We start from the raw sequence: 23,111 nt of genomic DNA, 5'->3' as shown, positions 1-23,111 counted from the left end.
GAGTTTTCTAACTATGTAAGCTCTTTATCTACTTTTTTCTCTAATGACGTGATTATAATAGGTTTAGAAGGACAAGATTACCTACTGGCGTAGAAACAGAGAAAACATAATTATTTTAGAGAATGGGAAGCCATCATAAAGGATCAGCCTCTTTTTGAAGGCTAGGTAGTTGAGTTTTTAGGTGAAAAAGGGGAGTGGTTAGGGCTGTCAATGGAGTCCATCTTAAAGGTTGAGATTCATCCGATTATTTCTTATTCAAATGATTTATTTACATAAATGGGACCAATTTCAGGTTAAAAAAAAATGCATCCATTTAATAGTCTGATTGAATGTGAAACTGACCCCATTCTATCTGGTTAATCTCCGAGTCTGATTAACATAATATCTTTGTATAAATTTTATAAATAAATATATATGTACACACTGAGTAGAATGTAATGGAGGAACAGGATTCATGTGGCAACCCCATATGGTTGGATAATAACGAATCCACTATTTCATACTACATAAATTTGTATATGTAAATTAAAGAGTGGTTATTTTTCTTTATTTTTTGGGTAAAAAAGAAGAAAAGGTACAAAAGAGTTGCTAAATTACTTATAATTTACTAGTATTCCCCTTATTTGAAATATGGCAAAGCAGACTTAGATTAAATCCAAAAATCTAATCCAAGACTCGTAGATCCAATTGAATTTCAGATTTGCTTCTGAATAATCATATCAGACTCGGATGTAACTTATAAACCAACATGAGGTCATGGCGTTTTAATTATATTGTTCTATGTAACTCCACTCATGGAAGCTAAAGCTTAATAAAGTACTAATACAATGATATAGTATTTTTTTGTCTTTTGAATCATTATCAAAAGTTACTTATATGATGATTATTTTGTGTCATTGATCCACAAACTTTTCGTTATTGAATGATGGAATAAATTCATTTAAATAGGGCAAAAAATGATCAATTTGAATTAATCGGTCTGCAAATGGAATTAAGGATGAGATGCATGACAGTTTGTAAGTAGGGCTGTCAATAGGTCAGGTCTGGGTTGAGTCTAGGTAGAACCAGTCACAAAACCAATTATTAATCAGGACAAAATCATAAACTCAAGGTCTGGGTTGAGTCTAAGTAGAACCAGTCACAAAACCAATTATTAATCAGGACAAAATTATAAACTCATAATCGTTCTAGTTAATAGTCGGGTCTATCAGGCCCATATCTGATAGACCTATACTGAAAATTATATTTGTTTATTTAAATAGTAACTTAAAATTTGAATTTTGATAATATAACTTTAATAAAAATGAGGAAAATACTAAATTATTTATATGTTTATATATATATATATATGGATAGATAGATAGATAACCAACCCAACTTTTAATCATGACAAAGTCATGAAACTAGAACTGTTTTAATTGGTTCGGTCGGCTTTGGCCTGTTGTGTAGACTTAACTAGGGGTGAGCAAATGGGTAGGTTCTACTTGGAACAGAATGGAACCGACGTCAAACCGGCCTTGAACCAACCCTACTCAATCCGTTATAGGGTAGGGTTTGGTTCCAAATTCTTGGAACCAACCCCCACCCAAGGCGGTTCTAGGGTCTATGGGTTTACCCTGCCTGAATTGACCTGATGAATTGGCCTTGGTGGAACCGAACTTTCCTTGAAATAAATCCCGAAATATTTTTAAGGATGTGAAGAATTGAACCCAAGCACTCATGGCTACAAAAGCCATGGTCTCACTTGACCATTTAGTTACTTAAGTAATTTGATTATTTGTTTTCATTTTAATATTCCAATTTGTATAATAAATAATGTAAAAGGTAATATTTGCAAAATTTAAATTATAATGACAAATTTTTAACCATATATTAATATATTATGATAATCTACATATTAAGTTACTTAATTTAATCAATAAAGGTAATATAAATATTAAAGTATGTACTATCATTATTGAAAATCAAGTTTTTAAAGGACATTTTTCACCGTTTTTTTTTTGAAGGGGGAGAGTAAAGAAAGAACAGGTTCCATGTGTATAACCTAGAACTGACCCCGGAACCATCAAGACTAGAACCGACCTTCACAGAGTAGGTTCCAATTCCAAAAGCCTAGAACCGACCCCTATAGAGTAGATACAGGTTTTGCCATGGAATCGAACTGAACCAAACTATGCTCACCCCTAAACCTGACCTATTGATCACAATCCTAGTTGTAAGAGCATAGATATTCAGGTGGCCATAGACCCAGTTTAGTTTAACCCACATGGGCTCAAAGGCCGAGTCAACCCAGCCCAACAACCAACCTGGTTTATTTAACAGTAATTAGAGAAAATTGTGGCATTTTAAAAATAAGCTAGCGGTCAACAACTGGCTACTTTGGATGACATGGCACGGAAGGTTCTAGAGACCTCTACATGAACAAATAGAAAAGCATAAATAGCTGCCATCACCAACATTCGGGGGACTCTCTCCCTCTCAAACTCTCTCTCTTCTAGATTTCAAATCACTGGCTTATGGTGACTTGAACTATGATGGTTTTATCCCTCGCTAAAGGGTAAGTAGTGCAGTCTCTCCAAGGGTCTGGCCACTTCTTAGTTTCCTCACTTATTTCTAATTAGACCATAGGAATTGACCACAATTGCAAAATCTAAGGAGCTTACACCTATCAAGAGTTTAATGCCATTCAAGAATAACTCTTGATGGTTTATGTTCTTCAAAATGAGAAGCAGATTCGGTTGTTGAATGGTTTTTCAAGGGGACAACAAGTTGTTTATTAAAATATCAAAAAGAGATAGGATATACAACGCTAGCTGCAAAGTAAAGGATTCGATTGTTGAATGTTATCACTTAAATATTTTGTTTTTATTTTGTCTTTTTCTACAGCATGTAAAAAGTAACCATTTTGTAAACCTGGGTTAGTTGTAAAAGTGTACAGAAGAAGCTTCCATTTGGCTTGCTCAAAAAGCTATCTTCAACCAAAAATTGTATGAAGAAGATTTTCAGCCCTTCTCTTACTCTATTTTTCACTCTCTGCTTTACTTCGATTTATTGCATGTAAGTCCTCTGTTCTAGAACATTTTTCTCCACTTTGCATGCACCCACAATTAGCTGAAACTATAGCCAACACCTAACAGTTGGATTTTCAATGTAGTGGGGAGTCGCATTAATGTAAAAATAAAGTCATTCTTTCCTCCATTTAGATCAACATATAATAGTATTTCTTAAGAATTTGAAATTATTTTGTTAAAAGGAGATCTAAGCTAAGAAGAAACTCTAGGAGAAGCAAAGCTCATATGATTTATAGAATTACTTATAGGAGGGTGTAATAGGGACATTGGCCATCTCCACATGTTTCAGTTTATAAGGAAAGAGGCAATATATAGGGTGAGAGTTAGTTATTACTATTATACTGCAAATAGGGACATTGTTATTACTTTATTAATAACATATTGAACTTTTAATTCTTTATTAAGGTCTTTTGATCGTTTTATCAGTTGTAGTGAACTTTGCTAAGTAGACCATATGGAAACTTTTAAATGTCTTTGACCATAATTGATTTTTATTTCAAATTCAGTTTCTTTGAATGCATGAAGAGTCAGTTCAATCTCTTATGCATCCGTATGTGTGTGTCGTGTGTCTGCATATATTGTGATGCATATGGAGAGAATAAAGAATTAGGTCTAGTATATATAGCCATATATATTCAGTATGATACAATGGAAAAGGAAATTCAAAGTAGGCATGATATATCATCTTGTGTTTTCATCAAGTACTAGACCTTGATTTCTACAGAATTATATTAGTGTCATAGAAAAGAGAGATCTACTATTTCTCACGACTTTTAAGATAGCTAGCCATAAGATTTATGTGGCTAGTGTGTCTTTATATCCAAATCTGAAGATTATGGCCAAAAGCAATGAGAGATCATTGCAGCATTTGAATATAAATACTAGAGTGGCTCCACGTTCCCCTTGTTCTGATAAGAACAATAACAGACTTCAACAAGACGTAAAACAAGAACGGGAATATATTATAGTAAAGCTTACGTTAACCCTAATACTTGTAGCTAGGTCATATGTAACCAAGCACAGGAATTATCAGATCACGAGTAAAAGAAAGGAGAAAAGGAAAACCCACTTGCCATAAAATATGTTTAGTGGTGCTTTTCATCAAGTGAATTAACTCAAGTCCAACATGAGAACAACAGTGTTAATTACCTTCATTAAAAGAAAAAAATGATTAGAGAGAACCATTACACAGTACTATTAATTACTTCCATGCATAAAAATGAATCTCTCTTATTGCATTCTTTCTCTCCTCAAAAGGTGTGAGCAGATCTTTCAGACCTCACCGGAGAAAGCCAAGCTTCATTTGCTTGCCAAGAAGCCTCAAAACCTACCCTAAAAACACAAGAAAGATGAACACTATAGGCCCAAGAGGACCTCCCCAAGACCGACCGAGCTTCTTCGTAACTCAGAAACCTGAGGTGACAAGAGCCCATTCTTCTTCCCTAGAATGCTGTGACACAGTCCCTTCCTATATATACGGTTGGGTTAGAAGCTTTTTGTTTCAGAGAGATTGACTGGATAACCCGACACAACACTATTTGCCCGTGAAAGATTCCAAACAGATGAAGGTTGTAAGGAGAGGGTCCTACATAAAGATAGCTTCCCAAGACTGAAAGCTCTTACGTCTAAGTTGGTTGTAACGACCCCAGAAGAGACCTGCTTGGCCAAGCCACTCTATCTAGCAGACATGCACGCGCCGGGCCTACGCAGCTGAGGGAGCTTTTAGACCAGATGGAGGAATTTGTAACAGAGATGAGACCTTTTTTACCTACTAAAACGACTGGTTTGCTTTAGAGAGAAGTATGCAAATGACTCTACCAGTCTGCCTATCGTTGCTGGTATATATAGTTTGGTCGTGAACAAGCAGTTTGATGCTTCTCAAAGTAAGATGGTATGACCTTACTTTGAGAAGTGGATCAGTGGAGTAGCTATAGATGCTTATTATCTTTCCTTGTCAGGGATAAAGATGAGAGAAGGGAAGAATCCTTAAAAAGGAATGCTTTCTTTTCATGGCTATCTTTTACTGGGACAGTATTCTTCAAATATGCTGCTAATTTCTAGAATAGAGAGAGAGAGGTCTCTCTCTCTCTCTCCATTTCTAAGGATTCCTCCTATAGAGGGCACTGATTGGATTTAAATTTGATTAGCATATTAAAAAGGGTAAAGACAAGCTGAAAGTTTTGTAGGAAAGTGATAGACAACAGGAAAAACGAATCATTTTCGTAATTTTCCTTGTGTTTGATTCCTTGGAAAATAAAATGGAATAAGTGAGATGGGAGAAACATATGGGTCTTGTCAGATTTAATTTGAATAGAGAGGACAAACTTTGGAAAATTAGAAGGAATGCTATCTTTTTGCAACTTTTACCCACTTTTTTCCTTGGCCATTTCAGTGTAACCAGACACTCGAAATAGAAATTTTCTTCAATCATTCATTTTTCTTTTATCTTATTTGCAACCAGCAAATAGCGCCTTTAAGTAAAATACAAAAGGATCGCCTCCCCTCTGAACACTTTCACCTCATATATAAGCTATGGGTCCTGATCATGTCGCACTAAAGACCAAATATCAGAGAGAGAGAGAGAGAGAGAGAGAGGGTTCAGACTTCACAGCTTGGATCGAAGCTTTTATACGGACTAGCCATGAGAATTAATTTCCGTTATAACGGCCACCTAGTAGCTCTATGGATTTACTTATAGCTAAAATGTCAATAATAGCTTAATATCTGAGTCCATGGATGAGTGACAGAATATATATTAGATTAGTTCATCATATGCCGTACTACCGTTACAGCTCCGTTATTATAGTTTTTAATGGTCTGTTTGAGCTTTGGAATGAATTTTTATAGAGAAACGTACCAGTCCTACTGCGTCATGTTGATCTGAAACTATGCTTGCTGTGTTATTGTCCAACCTCCTACTTCCTTCTAGCTCTGCTGTTAAGCCTCTACAGTCAGCCATTGACATTCTGTGTCCGCTTTTGTACCAAACACTTGGCGGGCAAATTTGACTCTCTTCTTCACTCTTGGCATTCTTTGCACTTGGCAGAAAATTAGAACCCAGTTGTAATGGCGTTTTCAAGTGACCCCCCCCCCCCCCCCCCCCCCCCCCCAGACCCCATGTCTGCATTTCATCGATCTCTGAGTCTCTGCTCCATGAAAGCTCAAAACAGCCTCGTAGCATAACTGGAAAGAAGAAAGATACCAAAAAAAAAAAAAGTTATATATGAAGAGTGAAATTAAACAGACTGACTGTTATATTGAGCTTCAAGTCATTCAGCAACCATCAAAGAAGAATTACTGCTGCTTCCACTCCATGTGTTCTCAGAGCCAACAAACTTTCTTCTCTTGGATCCACACAGACTTTGCTTGCTTCTGATGATCAACTTTGAAACGCAAGCAAAACCAACTTTTCCTCTCACTCTCTCGACTTCCAAATTCCAACTTTGAGCATAGACTTTGACTTATAACTCAGTCCATGCACCCTCTGTCAGTTCGCCTGTCTGAAGTTTCAATTTCTCCTTCCTTGTATTCTCTGCTCAGTTTCTTTCCTCAGCAGACCAGCAGTAGCAGCAGCAGCAGAAGTTAAGAGGTCTCTTTCTTTCTCTTTCAGTCTCTCTACATCCATTACTTAATTTTCTTTTCCTCACGACCCATAACCATCGATTTCCTTAATTTTTTTCCTCGCTTCCAAGCTTTGTCTGATCGCCATCACTTCAAGAAATCGATCATCACTTCCTTCGAGTCAACAAGGACAAAGGTGGGCATCCAAACCAGGGGACAGAAACCTCGTTATTGTCTGTTGCTTTCTTCCTTTTCTTCTCATGCAAACATGGTTTCCTTCCTCTTCTCCCATTACTTCATCTCTCTCTGTAATATTAAAATTAAATTCTTGTTTCTCCACTAATGTAATCCTCTCAAAAATCTCAATTCCTTTATCCCATGTTCTCTTTGTTTATTCCTGAATTCCGTTTCCCAACAAGATTTTTTGTGATTATACCCACAAAAATCTTTATCTTCCCCACTTAATTTCCATAATTAAACTTTAATGCCCAGATTTCCATAAACCATCCATCCTGCTGTGTGCTGTCTCAAGTGAGACAATAAATGAAAAATAACATCATTTATTAAAATTTACTCTGAAATCCCAAAAACAACAATGGCGCCATTTATTAGGATTAGAACAAGATAGAATCCTCATCAATACTTGATTTAATAAATATTAAAAATTAATTTTCTTGCTTTATGCCATTTATTTCTAATAACAATCCTGTCGTTATCAAGCTGACAAGTGTGTTGGAGGGCTGGCCCCATGTCTCATTCCAATGGGAGCGTCTGGTGTCTCCTCTCCATCATTGATGCATCCATGTGCATGTCGTCATGCCATCTGGATGCTCATGCATACATGGATCCATGCATGCGTGACATAAAAAATCTTTCTCATATTAAAAGGAATTAAAAAGAAAAATCTCTGGTCACAGCTTATCAACTTACCCCAGTAATCTATTAGTATATTTTAGTATTTTTTTTTTCTGTATATTCTCTCTCTCCTCTCTCTCCTCTCTCTCATACGTCGCTTTCTGTCATAAATAGGGAACGGAGAGCTGAGGGGTGAGAAACACCGAACCCAAGCGGCAAGCGAGCGAGCGGGAAAAATATGGAAAAGCGACCAAAAAGCGATCTCTCGCCTCTCAATTTCTCCATTCTAAATCCGACGTCGACGTCGTGCGACACCACCTCCGGCACCATCATCGCCACCCACGACTAGTTTTTCTTCTTTCTTCGTTGTTGAAGTGTTTATTCTTTTTTGTTGTATCTGTTGTTGTTTTTCTCTCTCTTTGCTTGTCTGCAGGAGAAACTAAAAGCATGGCGTTTGGGGGCTTCTCGATCCGGTACGTATGGATGGCTCTTGTGAAGAATTCTGGTTTTTGTTTCGAGTATGGTTGGATTCGTGATTTGGGTTCGTGATTTGATGTTTCAGAGAGTATACCTTGAAGATGAGAAGCATTGACGTGACGAAGTGCTGGCCGTTCGGTGGAGATGGAAAGGAGAAGACGGCGAAAGAAGAGATGGAGAAACTGCTTCCGCCGTTAACGTATAGGAAATATCGTTGGTGGTCGGACGAGCTTGAGTTGGTGAGATCTAAGCAAGTTGCTGAGGGCAGCAGGAAGGTTCGAGAAGAAACCGAGAAACCGGTTTCCGGCGCTGAAAGCGGTTTTGTGTCGGAGAGACCGGATTTGGGGGCTGGAAAAGCGGGTTGGGGAGCTGAGGAGGAGAAATTGCTGATGATTTGTCCGGTTTGTCGTAGTTTTACTGCGGCGACGGTGAATGCGGTGAACGCCCACATCGATAGTTGTCTTGCTCAGGCGTCGAGGGAAGAGCGTAGGCAGATGAGAACGGCGGCTGCAGCTGCGGCGGCAGTGAAGTCGAAGACGAGAGCGCCGAAGAAGAGATCTATTGTGGAGATCTTTGCCGTTGCCCCGCAGATAAAAAAGGCGGAGGTTGATGGCGATGGAGAAGCGGAAGAGATGTCTGAAGAGGATTTGGATTCTACGAAATATGTGGAAGCATCGGATACCGTTGTGAAGCGTAAGCGAAAGCACAAGTCAAGAGAGGAAGCAGTGGCTCTTGCGAGGAAGCTGAAGTTGAAGAAGAAGAAGATGAAGAAAAAGAAGATAAAGAAGACCAAGAAGAATGACTCCGGAGCTATTGATCCAACGAAGAAGGCACGGCTGGCATCGAAGAAGGTCTGTGATTTCTCTAAAGCTTTCCTGATTTCTTTTCTCTTTCATTTTGGTTTGTTGGTTGCTTGATTGTTGCAGTACTTTCGTGGTTGGAAGTTGGATTAGATACCCATTATTTTTCTTCTTTTTAATCTTGTCAGCTGTCTTGTTTCCACTCACTTTCTGCTCAAAATTTATTACTGCCAAAATGTTTTGGACTCTTCTTCGAGCTTGAAGATGAAAAGCAATGCGTTGTTCTTGTATTTGCTCCTGTGAATTGAACTACTGCTAGGAGGAGGAGGAGCTTCAGTGCAAAGGGAAAAGTTAAAAAAACGAGAGATGGGGTTCCATGTTATGGGGATTTTGAGCACTTCTGGAGTGATGTGTGCTGCTCCAGCTGTCTGTACGGGTTGGGCAGCAATGGCTTTTATAGTTTAGCCAAAAAAGAAGTCCTTGTGTGTGATAGAATATATATGATGGCAGTCTTACTGTTTAGGGGCAGTTGGGTTTCGATCGGAGGGCTGGTTTTTGATCGTCTTTTGCTTTCCAAACGTTTAATGGCATGGACTGATGATCCGTGAAAGCGAGGCAGACCTTAGAGATGTCACTATATATTCTGGGTTTTCTTGGTTCTTTTGTATTATATAACCCCATCGATATCACATGAGCAATTTGTGCTCAGAACATGAAATATAGATACGGTTTGTACAGATATCTACTGGAACAGGCAAAAGCCGCATTCTATCGCAATCTTCTTGTTTTTTGTCGATTTGGGAAGCGACTCATTTGAAGTGGAATCGTTTGTATGGACTTTATTGAGCCTTATTCTTGGGGGTGGTTGGAGTTTGCATTCTGAGTTGCAGTTTGTCTGAGCTCTAAGAAAGAACTTTCAATTATGCATCTTGGCTGCTGTGGGATGTTAAGGGTTGAAACATCTATTGTTGTTAACTGTGTCGTGAGATAGGAGGATGCTTATAGCTTTTATGCTGTTACTGGGGTTGGAAATATTTGTTTGATCATGTTGCTTGTTCTTTACTTCTTTGGTTTTGATATCTTTAAAACTTTGTTCTTTGGTTCTTCTGTTTATAATTTGGCCTTTTATGAAGTGTTGCGTTTTTTGCATAAGGCTGTTGGTAATTTGTGGATGAAAAGTACAAACTAGAAGGTGCGGTGAGTTTGGTTTAGCATTATGTTTCTCTTTGGTATTCTTTGTTGTGTACGCCATTTATGATATTTTGGATGTGAAAATGATCATAATTATGTACTTTGAAGAACCCATGATATAGTTTCATTAGATAGTGAAATACATGGCTGATGTACAAGAACCAAGTAAGTCTATATATGCATTTATAGTATCATTTGACCCTTTAATTGTTATGCACAAGTTGTCTGATAAAGTAGGACCAACAATCCTGTATCAGTATTTCTAAAGATCATATACTGTGCAATATATACACAATTATCAAGTAAATAAGCAAGAAAATTCTATATCTACTACTATATTATTATTTATAAGCATTAGAAGTTAAGCAACAAGATGATATAGTTATTTGTAAGCATTGGAAAAGTTCACTTACAAAATAATGTAGTGGCAAACCCCAAATGCAATAATGTAAGACGATATATCATATGAATGATTAAAAGGACTTACCTGAGTGAGTGTTGCATATGTCAACTTCAAACTTGTCTGCACTAGGTATCCAAGCTTCAAATTTTGGCATTTTGAAGATGTAAGAGCCAAGAATCATGTAATGTCATGCTAGGTTACATACTGTATGCGGACAAAAAAAAAGGTCACAACAAGTTTCAAAAGTTTCATCAGAAAATTCTTTTTGTTGCATCCTTGACTGCTAAGCAAGAATTCACGACAAAAACTTCTTAGTTCAATATTGTGGTTAATATTAGTATCGGTTTAATTACCAGTAAAAGTTTATTGAGGCCTCAAAAGACTGTGTGGTTGTAGCATCAAATGCTCAATGATTTCTCCCCTCCTTAATAGCTTCAAGGATCTTTCCAGTTGTTATTTTCTGCTGCTCATTCTAAGTGCATATTCTTCTTCTGTTTCTTGAAAGGTTTATCATTCCATGTTGTTGAGATCTCCTTTACCTATAAACTTATTAAACTAAAAGCAAGTTGGACTGAGAAACTTGGATTTAAGATTTATTCTCCTTATCCTTCTTGTCCAATTACATGAAATACAATATCTCTAAAGAATCTTTCTGATTTTATTTTTATTTTATTGTTTCAGTTCATCCTTGTACATATTGTCAAGGTTATGCAGACACGGCCAACTTGATAGAAATTCTTCTACGTGAAATAATTTGTTTATATACTTGATGGTAAATGTATGGAAACCTATAAGGATATGATAAAAAATGAAGAAACCACAGTGGCATTCTGGAAACTATAGAAAGCATAGGAAACATGCTTAGATACTTTAGAAAATGATAATATGAGCATTCTTCTTTTTTTTTTCTTCAATATCTTACTCCTTTTTCAAAAAAAAAAAAAGATAAGATAATATGAGGATACTTATACACTAAATACCAATTCTTTATCCACATAATAACCATCTAAAACTGGAAAACATGAAACAAAAGATATACAATGTTTGATGGTTTGATATATAGGAAATGGTCTGCAGGTATTTCTGTAGTACCTAACAGCATGATAAGGTTGTGTAGTAACAACTGATGAGATTTACCACCATATAACCCTTAAGTCATCATCTCCAAAACATTTCCAGATGTATAATTAAATTTTTGCTCAGATCACATGCAATATGACAGACCATTCATATAGCTACCATCTCAATCCAGTGGCCACAAATTTGTACCTTCTATCTCCTGTGGGTATCAATAGCTCACTATGACTTTTTCCCTACAATTAAATGGTCAAATTTGATATGGCTTTTTACATGGAGTCCAATGGTGGAAAGAATGTATAGAAAATGAGAATGTTGAATGTTTAAATTTGATGTGGATCACTAAATTGGAAATTATATTTAAGAAAGCATCAATTGGTAGAATGTGTAATATAATTCATGGAATGGTTATTTAATAATGTGGAAATTTATTTGTTATGTAAATACAAGTTCAAAGCACATTTTGTACTACTTAACACGTGATACAAGTGAAGTGACAAAACAAAACAAAACAAAAAAAAAATACTATAACATACTTTTTCTTCTATACTCTTACATTTATATTAGTAATAGTATTGTTATTAAGGAAATTGTTAAATGATGTCCTAGGTCGAACAATACCATCTTACAGGCATCAAACAAGCAATTCATTAGATGTTTTATAGCCACATTGCCTAGGCAGCCAACCAGGCAGGAATATAGATAAAACACCTTTGTTGGGGCAAATACTTAATTTTGCCCCCTACAGAGCTAGAAATTAAGGATCTCAAATCTTTGCGTTTATGTGTTTTTTCCCTTGGAACTAGGGAGGTTTACAAACATCATGTCATTTTTTTCATTTGCTAATTTGGTTTATGGATTAATAGTTTATAATTAACATGAAATCATTATGTATGTTATCTCTCGTCAGCCCTATGGTGTACATTTTTCAATCAATAAAATTTTATTTTTTGTTTTATCATTATAAAATTTATGTTTTACTTATTCATTTTTCTCTCCCCATAGGCCCAAGGCATTGACTCACCTTACCAGAAAAACATTGTCTAGCTACCTTAGCTACATTTCTTCCTAATTGCATATTTGACTTTTGCCTTCCATGTAAAGCATATCCTTTGTTTCAATTATCAAAAAGTTTCATATATTCAAATTCGAACATTATATTTGTGACTATATTAATATTTTGGCCTTCTTTACTTTTTGTTCATTTTCCCACTAAAAGAAGTTATCTCAACTCAACTAAACCCAATAAAGCCTTGTCCAAATTATATGGGGTCAGCTACATGAATACTGTTTCACCATTCCATTCTATTTAGCGTCATACATTTCTGTTATTAAATTATGGACCTTCAAATCATTTCTCACTACTTCAGCCCATATTTTTTTTGCCTTGTCCCTAGCTCTATTAGATTCTTCAATTAGTAAGAGATCACTTCTTATTGGTGCTGTTGATTGGATTTTATGCACATGACAAAACCAACATAGTCTGCTTCCCCTCATTATATTACCTACCATGCTACTTTGAGGTCCCCAAGTATGTTCATTTCTAAACCTATCTTTTCTGCTTTTCCCATTCATCCATCTCACCATTCAGATCTTTGCTACACCAAAAGGAGTTTTAAATAAAAATCAAATTATAATTATAATCTTATTTCAAAGTCCTGATTTAATTATCTATTATGATATGTAATGGGTTTCCTGTTATGGTTCTACTTGTGTCCTTTTTAATGTTTATAACCAGTGTTTTAAGAGGTTTCTAGACACACACGCAAGGTGCATTTCAGGGCATGTGCCTCAACTGGTGCACTTTTTTAAAATGGCCTTTTTATAGTTTTTCTTTTTTTTAAGTTTTAGCCTTTTATGGTTTATCAACTTCTGAATTTCCTTTTATTGTTATTTGCACACTAGTAATGATCTATTATATTATATTACCTTAAAAAAACAAAAGACAAAGACCTTTTGTATACTTGGAGTTCTAGTTCTTGCAAATAAGATCTCAAACCAAAATACTAATCTTTGTGTCTATGGGCCAAAATTTAGGTTGTTGGCCCAAATCCCAGAATGTACTGGTTTGGTCTTGCCCCAAGTGGTTTTTCTGGAGACAAAGAGCCAATCTCCTAGGATTTGGAATGTGAGATGTTTAACATGACACTAGATACTTGAAATAATACAACTAGGAGATGAATAAATAGATTGAAAATTTCACATACTTCAATTGTTGAGTTCTTGAATCACTTTGTACAATCCACATAGGTTTGCTTTCACTTCTGCATTCTCACTTAGAATGTGTATTTTATGTTATGTTTATCAGTTTATGTATTTTAGTTTGAGCAAATAGGCTTTTCAAAACATTTTATTTCTTACAAACTTCAACTTTTCATGTTTTCTAATTTATAACTGTTTTCAATTTTTTTTTTGACTTTTTCTAGAAAAGCCTCAAGTGCATATTATTGTGTTCTTAAATTGTTTCTTCATATTTGTTTAGAGACAAGGTAAACAATGCTAAAAATTCTGCATATTATCATAGGTGTAATTTGGACTAGGTTTGAACAAACCTAACATTGGATCAAGTTGGGATTGGATAAGGGCTTAGTGAGTCTAAGCTTCAACAACATACCCAAGGGCATAAAAGAGCACATTTATTTCCCTTACACCTTGTATTGAAGGGGCAGCTTTCATTCCACAAGTAATATAACTTGGGACAGAAAATGCCACTTAGGAATATCTCTATTACAAATTCAAGTTTAGATGTTACGGGTAGGGGAGAGCTGGTTAGCATATCACAACATCCATGCATAACACCATATCTAGTTGTGTCCTTGCTGTTTCTGGTTAGCATAGAAAAACATCCATCCATGTAGCAGTGGCGGAATAATCTAGAAAGAAGCCTTAGTGCTTCTTTTTTGTGCATATGCATATGTGCCTTTTCATGCTTAAGAGAAAACAAGCCTTGACACATTTTCCTTAGAAAATAAATAAAAAAGAAAGTCAATTGGCCAAGTTTCCTACTTATCAATCTTGACATTTTCAGCATGAAGCAGCCACTCAGTCTTGAACCCACAATCTCACACGTCAGCCCAAAACATTTTCGTCTACCATACTTCCATCATTTTTCCTTAATAGGAATAAAATTAAATAGAGTCCTCTTGTATATGTTTATTAATGTTATGTATGTGTCTGAGTCAGTGTTGTATGGACATGGCCATGGGAGTCAGAATCCAATGCATGTGCAAGAGTTTGACTTGGCAAGATGTGAAAACATGGACTTGTAGACATGCCTATGGAAAAGTATATACTATTAAAGTAGTTCATATTTTTTAAACTCTATCATTTTATACCTGTAAAAAGTGGTCTAGAATGTTGCCTTTGTTACCAAGTAATGTTTTATACAATGAATGGCTTCTATCTTGCGCATTAGTTGTTCATTATGTCAAATAAGTCAGGAGGTAGAAAAGAAATGTTATGTAGAAGTGTCCTCAAGAATCCATGAACATGGAGTTTCAAACTCCAATGCATGCCAAACATGGGCATGTTGTGCATGTTGTCCATTTAGGATAGTCCATGCAACTAATGTTATCAACCTTCTGTCGTTGACCCGGACAATTGAACTATTCAAACCGCCACTTGGCCCATTATTCCAGATCTGATTTTCCTAAAATCTGGGGTTTGGTCACAAACCGTTGACTTGGTAAAAAAATCATCTGACCCGGGTGGATGAACCATTGACTCATTTGACCCAGGTGATTGAACCATTAACTCATTTTTTGGGTAACTTTTTTTATATATATTTACTCCCCCTTGCCCCACTATTTTTTGCTAAAAAAACCATTTTTTGGCCTCAAATCCCAACTTTTAACATTTTTTACAAATAAAAAAAAATTAAAAACTGAAATATAATATATACATATATATATATATAGAGAGAGAGAGAGAGAGAGAGAGAGATACATGTGTTGATGTGTCATGGTCGAATTAGTGACCCACGACCTGGAGGCCAAAATGGTTCTGCCTCCGTGTTGGTTGGTTTTTAAAGCATTGCATGCGACACTGATATGTCTCTTCTGCTTTATTTCACAACAAAATCTGCATATGCATGGGTTAAGTGTTGATAGGGTTAGGCTTGTTGCAGCTCAGGCCCGATTGGGGCTTGGCAAGCCTTGCCACAATCAGTACTTAACTGCCACATTTGCAACTCTACATATTGTACTTTCCTACTATTAACTTTGCAATAAAAATAATAATTGAAGATTTTTATTAAACTTGAATTATAATATCATTGGCTCTAGATCCCTGATTTGGATTTGGATGCTTTCTACTTTCAAAAGTTGCTTATTGACTATTTGAATCCTTCATTTTGCAAGGCTCACTTTTGAAATAATTCGAGGTTGTGTTTATAGTAAGCTTTATGTTGTCTTAGACCACAGAAGGCACAAGTTCCACTCCCATAGGCTTGTCTTAATAGCCAAAAATAAATAAATAAATCTAATTGTTTTATCACTAAGTCAAACCCACAGGGATAGTCAAACATGGTCTCTTAACTCATAAGACAACTTCATACTTCAATATCATTTTAAATAAACCTACTAAAACTAACTTAGTGTAAAGAATTAAGAAATTATTAAAAATGTAAACCATGATTTTACTATAAATAGAAATTACAAGAATGACTATAATGGGGTTTTTATAGATTCCTTCACCTCATAAATTTTTATAGGTTTGTACAACCGGGTAACAGTGACAGGTGCAGGATGAAGAGGAAGGAGGAAGGGGAGGAAGAAGAAGAGGAAGGATGATCTCATTTTTCTTTATTTTTAACAAAAATCTTTATGTTAAGAAGAATGAAAATGCATAGCACTAGTTGAAGGGGGGGGGGTCTTGGGGCAGAGCCCCCTGCCCATTTTCTTTCCCCTTATCTTCCCTTCCCTTTCCTTTTCTTTCCTTTTTCTCTTTTTTCCTCTCTTTCTTTCTTTATCTTTCCCCTCCCTTTCTTTTCCTTTCCTTTTATTATTTTCTTTTTTTTTTTTTTTGCAAATTTTATATAAGATGTGCGTGAGGCGCATGAGGCATACACCTTAGAGGTGTCAATGCCTCGGGGCATTTTGGGGGCACCTCACCTGGAGACGTGCCTCCAGGTGTATGCCTCCTATGCCTTTTAAAACACTGTTCCGTTTTGCCATTCTGTAACATATAGCCATGTCCATTGTTTATTTATTAGCACTTAAGTCGTCCTTACTACTTCAACCCATGTCCTTTTGGTCTGGCCCTTGCCCTTCTAGCCCCTTAAACATGACTTTACTATAAAGTTACTATAAATAGTAATTTTGATTTCTTTTGAGCTTTTAAATTTACTTTTTAGTTTGTTGGTTTCATAGGAATAGGGCTATGTTTTGATTTTCTAAAAATTCTCAAGACACCCCAAACTAGAAAATTAATAAAAAAACTAAAAAAATACTAATATCTCAGTCACCCTAAAATTCTGAAATTTGTATAGGGATTATAAAACTGATTTATTTCACCAAGGAATATTTTCTTATCTGCATCATCAAGCACCCAATGTTGCATGGACCCTAGATTCTATGGTATTTTCTTCTTAACTCTTCTGCTCAGGTTCTATCTAGATACCAAGTCCCTATTCTTTTCCCCACAATGAATAGGGACAGAGAAACACATCATTTAGGATCTCAAGAACAGCAATAATGTGTTTGTTCTCTGCACTTCTTCTGAATGGTCCTGCTTGTTATCTGCCTGATGTGGGGCAAGCTTTGGATAATTAAATCTTTAACAGGCCAATTTAGGACAGATAAGGGAAGTTCGGTAAAATTTAGAAAATTTTCTCTTATTAGGCTTTATAATGATGGGCAACCCAATAGGGCTATGGAGTCTGAGTTTAGGCCATAAAGGATGGAAGACTATCATTAGTTCCTACATAACCTGAACAGCTCAAAATGGCTTTTATATTATGGTTACCTTAAGCGGTAGCTGAGCTTTGGAGGTTCTCTAGAGTCTGCAATTTGGGTTAGGTAGGTTCTAGGTTATGGACAGAAATATATAATTTGAAAACTAAGAAAGCAAATGCCTACTTACCTGATGATTGGTTCTAATCATTGCAAAAGTTAGAGATTGAGGTAATAAACAATCAAAACATTATGCCCTGAAATGATTTATAGGAACCACTCTCTAAGGTATGGCAAATAACTTGGCTAAAGCAAATGGAGAAGAAACATAAAAGATAAATGCTAAATTACTAAGAAAATGGAGAAGAAACATAAAAGATAATTACTAAATTACTAAAAACCACTTTATCACTCTCTAAGGTTTGGCAAATAACTTGGCTAAAGAAAATGGAGAAGAAACATAAAAGATAATTACTAAATTACTAAAAACCACTTTAGCTTGTTATAGGAATCTAAGGTATGGCAAATAACTTGGCTAAGGTACTTGCAAAAGTAAGTGAATATTCATTCACTAGGTTTGAAATTAGAGATATAATGATTATTTATGGGTTCCTGTAGGGGGCACCTAACCTAAGAAAAACTGGAGCCTTTTGTAACTAATGACCTTGGACACATGAAAGATGACTCAGAAGACAAAGCTCTACTATCAAACTCCTATAGAATCAATTGAAATGACCATATTAACCCTGATGCCCAAAATACTTCAAAAATAATAAATTATGTTCCCCGGACACCACTGATGTTTGATTGCTCTCTGCATTACTGCTTCTTTACAATTATGTTTGTTTCTTGTTAGAGAAGAAGCTGCAATATGCTATTTGCCTGTATACTTGTAAGAGTCTGCCTCTGTACCATTTCAGTGAATAGGATTCCTTAAAATGGCCTTCCCCTTTGGAAGAGTCTAAAAGTTCTTTAGGTTAATTTTTAAATAGTCAAGAAAATTATCAGGAACACTTAATGTTGGATGCACAAAGAGTAGGAACATGTCAGATGCATAATTCTCTTTCTTGAAAAATAACTTCAATCCGAGTGTTGTCTGACTTCTGCCTTAAACCTATAGGGCCAATTGACAGGTTTCATGAACTTTTCCAATAATGAAATGTTTCCTAGCCATGTCGAGAGAAGTTCGACATTATCTTTTTATTAACTCATCTTAATTTCAGAATATTTTCGTATGCTCTTCCATCAGTTGATCTCCTTCATAAAGGAAATGCACTTTATGGAAGATTGTCAACAGTCAGGTGATAGGTACACTTCTAGATTCAACTTCATCTCATGTGGCTATGGCTGACTAACACCATAGATGTTCTTTGGTACTTCTCTAGATTCGGACTTTCCTTCTCAGATATATTTGAGGGACCAAGTTGATTAATCTCATTAATTCTACCAGGATAGAGTAACTACTGTTCACTACTAAAAGTATTTTTCTGGTTCTGAAGTATATAGTGGTCACAATTCTCAGAAGTGCATGACTTTTTTTTTTCTTGATTTTAATTTTTTACATTTTCTGATAAGAGGAAACATTGCTTAAAAATTTGGGTGCTGTCAAATCATGTTTCCTCCATGGGTTCCATTTTTGTACATTTGGTAAATAAACCTATGCAACAGGCTTATGTTTATCACCAAATGCCCGTTAACTTTGATTGAACAGATAGTTATAGGCATGTAGAGATGTCTTACCTAATTTAAACATAATGTTATTGTGACTACAAATTTATATCTTGGGAAAATATGGTAATTTTCTTGCATGTGGATCACATATGAATTCATCATGTGGTAATGATTCGTTATTGGCATGCTTCTTCTTTTGCAGGTGAAAATTAGCAAACTCAAAGTGTCATCAGCAGTTGATTTTTCTGGACAACGAAAAGTTCCATTACACAATAAGAGGTTGGAAAAGGAAATCCAAGACACAGGTGTTATCCGAAAAAAGAGACCATCAAGCATGAAAAGATTATATTCACGAAAAGTTATGCGAATTCCCAAGCTAATACCAGAACAACAGCAGAATGAAGAATCAACTTTTCCTGTTCATAGTATTCTGAAGAATAGAACAACAGTCATTTCCAGCCAGAAGCCCTCTTCTTTAGGCATCATACAAGGTGGGAATCAAACAAATCTTAGGCGCGGTCAACAATCATACAGGCATGTCAGGTTTTCAGGTAAGGATGACATACTTGGACCAACAGAGAATGGGTGTTCCTGCATTGAGTTGCCTCAAGTGCAAAGCATTGAAAAAGTATTCCCTGATGTTATGGATGCTCCATCGTTAAGTGACAACTCTTTGGAAAACGATAAAGAATTACCCTCTGAAATTGAGGCTCTGGAGGTGGATGGAAATAATGAAGATATTGAAGTTGGTATTAGAAATGGAACTGGGTTCCTATCTAAACATGAAAATAAACGTTTGGCTGATGGTTATGGTCATGTTTCTTTAACAACTTCTCCAAGTCCATATAAAAGAAGTTGGCAGGATAAAGAAAGAAATTCCCCAAATGAATTTGTAGACCTGAACCAGGAATTACAGAATCATGATAGTTCACATCTGTTGGGTCAAGGTAACCTAGCTGCATCACACTCCCTTTCATGTGTAGGCATTCCCAGACTCTCTCGTTCTACTCCAAACAGGGGGCTTAATCATCCCAGTTTGGAAACTCAAGCCGATGTAAACATTCGAAGGGTGCCTGATACAGGAAGAAACTTGCTTGATCCTTTTGCAGATTCTATACCAAGATCTTCTGCAATATGTACACTGACAAATATAAAGTCAAGTATCCAGTCCTCATCATCCTGTTTAGCTACAGACATAGAAAAAAATGGAAGGTCTTTATTTATGTCCGAAGACACCACTCAAAGGACCAACCTTTGTGTTCCAACATACCAATCATTTGGTCACCTGTCTTCTAGGGATTTGATGAGTAGCATATGTTCCTCTGTTAACTTAAAGAAGCAAAGAGCAGTATTCAGGGATAAATGCATTGATGAGGGTTTTGTTGGTTTGCCTCTTAATTCACAAGGGGAACTTGTCCCATTGCACTCAAGTGGGAAAGGAGGGTACCCACTGAAGAAGCAAAATACAACAATGGGGACTTCCAGTATTTTCCCAATGCACAATTTCATCCAGCCAAAGAGTATAATCGATGACTCACATGCGAAAGAGATGCATGTTGTTGAGTCAGCACTTACAAAAGACAGCTTAAAGTTGTTTCCTGATAAGGCCTACCAAAGAGAGGACCCTAAGATACCTTTACCATCTAGGTTAGGTATTACTGGACTCCCAAGTACTGGAAGCAGAGAACTTCACAGGAATGATTCAGTGAGGGGAAACAATCAGTCATCCCATCGGTTGGATTCAGACCTGAACCTCATGAATATATCTTGTCCAGGGTGCATACAATATACTCCAACTCAGAATCAAACTGGGAAGGAACAGGTTCAAGTAGAGGAGAATCGGGATTGTGGATTTCTGCTTCCCACCCAACCAACAATGCGATTGATGGGTAAAGATGTCACAGTGGGCATTCGTAACAAAGAAGTGCAAGGTTTTGAAGATGGAAAGATATGGACAGACAAGGAAATTATAACAGAGCAACGTCCTGCCACTGTTGACTCCAGCAATTCTTCTCTGAATGGAATTTTCCAGCATGAGTTGATTGTTCATCCAGTGTCAGAAAAATCAAATGAAACTGTAACTTATTCATTAGAACCAAAGAGAAGCCCTGCCTCACAAAGTCTTTTTCAGGTGAAAGGACTAGAGCCTAGATCTGCTCACTCATACCCAGACTGGCAGACATATGTGACATCACGAAATGGATTTTCCATGATCAGCAGGAGCCCAGGTGCACAACTGCAAAGCTTTCTCCATCCTTTCCCTTCTCAGGCATTGCCAAGTCAGACAGCTAAGTCCCTAGATCCCTGTATATCTGGAACTGAACCTCTGAAAATGCTCTCTCAGATACCAGCTTCTGCACCTACTCCTTCCAATGCTTGTCAGCATATGCTTTTAAATGCTCAACTCAAGTGCAAACAGAGCCTGGAATGTGGCACGGCATCAGTTTTCCACTTTCCTTTCTCAAATAAAGAATCTGGAGAGTACTTGCAGCCATCATGTTCTCGAAATTCTTCAAGGAGCCTGCCCCAATGGCTAATAAATGCAACACAGCCAAAAGTGAGCTCCCTCACTTCTGCTCGGTTATACCCTGATATAAGTGCTCAACATCATCCTTGCACCATGCCTGGAACAAATTTTGCAGCCAACCTTCCTCCTTATAGCAGACCAATTATATCTTATTCTCATAATCCCAGTACTTCTCACCCCCAGATGCAAAGTTCATCTTCTCCACCTTCTTTAGCTTACCCTCCACTTATGCCTGCTCCACCAGGGTACAGATCTGCTTCTTTCATGAACACAACTTCTAGAAACAGGATTAAAATCAAGGATGGAAAAAGGCCAAAGCCTTTTCGTCCTAAAGGTCCTGACCATGAAAAGAAATCCAGAAAGAGGCCTGCTTCTAAAGCAGATGATTCAACAGAAGCCACAAAACGACCCCACTTAGAGATGCAAGAGGATGCAGGATCTCTGAAAGGATTGAAGGAAAGTGTAGAGTTCAATTATAGACATTGTAATAGAGATGCAGCTGAATCTGATGCATGCAAGGAGACGACAAGTGTTACTGGTCACTGCCCATTGGAGATTCAGGAAGAACACACAATGTCATCCGATAATTATTTTAAACTGGATGGTGTGTCAAGATCAGGTCCCATTAAATTAAGTGCAGGAGCAAAGCACATTCTGAAACCGAGTCAGAACATGGATCAAGATAATTCTAGACCAATTCATTCAACCATACCTTTTGGAGTTGTTAATACATCTGGTATTATTCCAGAATTTCAGAAGAAGTCAGCAGAGATTTACAGGTTTTAGGAGTAAGTTAGGATTCTCTAATGTTAATGAATTATTAGGTTATATTAAATGCAAAATATGCTTTATAAAAGTTGATCTTTATGGATGTTGTAGGTGGGGTTCCCTGTCAAAAATGGAAGAGAAATCCAAATGCTGAGTGCACATTAACATGTGATTCCAATGGGAAAGCAATTTTCTAAGTCCATCTCTTCGAGCTCTTTCATCAAGCTGTGCTGTTTGACCACTGTCAAAGTTCAAGTTATCAAATATCTGTACTTAATTATGCTTTCAAAATCAAGTTGTCTTAATCAGGTAAACAGATCCACCAATCTCAGGATTGTGGAACCCATAAAATGATAGTTTATGCGCAGGTACATTGATGTTTTTCTGATAATACAATCTTCTTCAAGTTCAAAATTCTTTGCCTAAAGCTGCTTGTGGCAGTTCCATTAGAGGACAATGATGCATTTATTATTTGCGCATTTCTCTTGGTTGGATGAGTGGATTCTAGGTTTGGAAAACTCACGTGCTACATATATTCTGTAGATGAATCTCCATCTGCTTTTATTTCTTTTGAATTTTGGAGAAAAGATGCTTCATTTTCTATTTGGACTTTAGTAACTCAAATTGAGGTATCTGCCTTCTGAGGTACATTATGAATGTCAACTGTTCGAGGTACACGTCTAAAAATTGGGGCCTTGTTTTTTTTCCAGGGTCTTTTGCAAGATAATCAGCTAGTTTTTCTCTCTTCTTTGAATGAGGACCAATTTTATGGGAATGCTATGGTGGCCTGAGAGCATAGGATTTTAGAGCAAGATGAAT

The 23,111-nt window shown here is 36.5% G+C and overlaps 1 protein-coding gene across 1 annotated transcript; it reads left to right on the top strand.

Moving 5' to 3' along the window:
* Nucleotides 1-7,642: 7,642 nt before the first annotated feature.
* LOC104608991 (uncharacterized) lies at nucleotides 7,643-22,895 on the top strand. Its single transcript, XM_010275140.3, has 4 exons — nucleotides 7,643-7,960; nucleotides 8,050-8,815; nucleotides 19,200-22,312; nucleotides 22,404-22,895. The coding sequence occupies exons 1-3, from the start codon at nucleotides 7,935-7,937 to the stop codon at nucleotides 22,308-22,310; spliced, it is 3,903 nt and encodes a 1,300-aa protein (XP_010273442.1). The 5' UTR covers nucleotides 7,643-7,934; the 3' UTR covers nucleotides 22,311-22,312; nucleotides 22,404-22,895.
* The last annotated feature ends 216 nt before the right edge of the window (nucleotides 22,896-23,111 follow it).

This window comes from Nelumbo nucifera, chromosome 3 (genome assembly GCF_055504915.1).
Source record: "Nelumbo nucifera cultivar China Antique chromosome 3, China Antique-T2T, whole genome shotgun sequence".
Taxonomy (NCBI): domain Eukaryota; kingdom Viridiplantae; phylum Streptophyta; class Magnoliopsida; order Proteales; family Nelumbonaceae; genus Nelumbo; species Nelumbo nucifera.
This window is presented reverse-complemented; position numbering and strand designations above follow the sequence as displayed.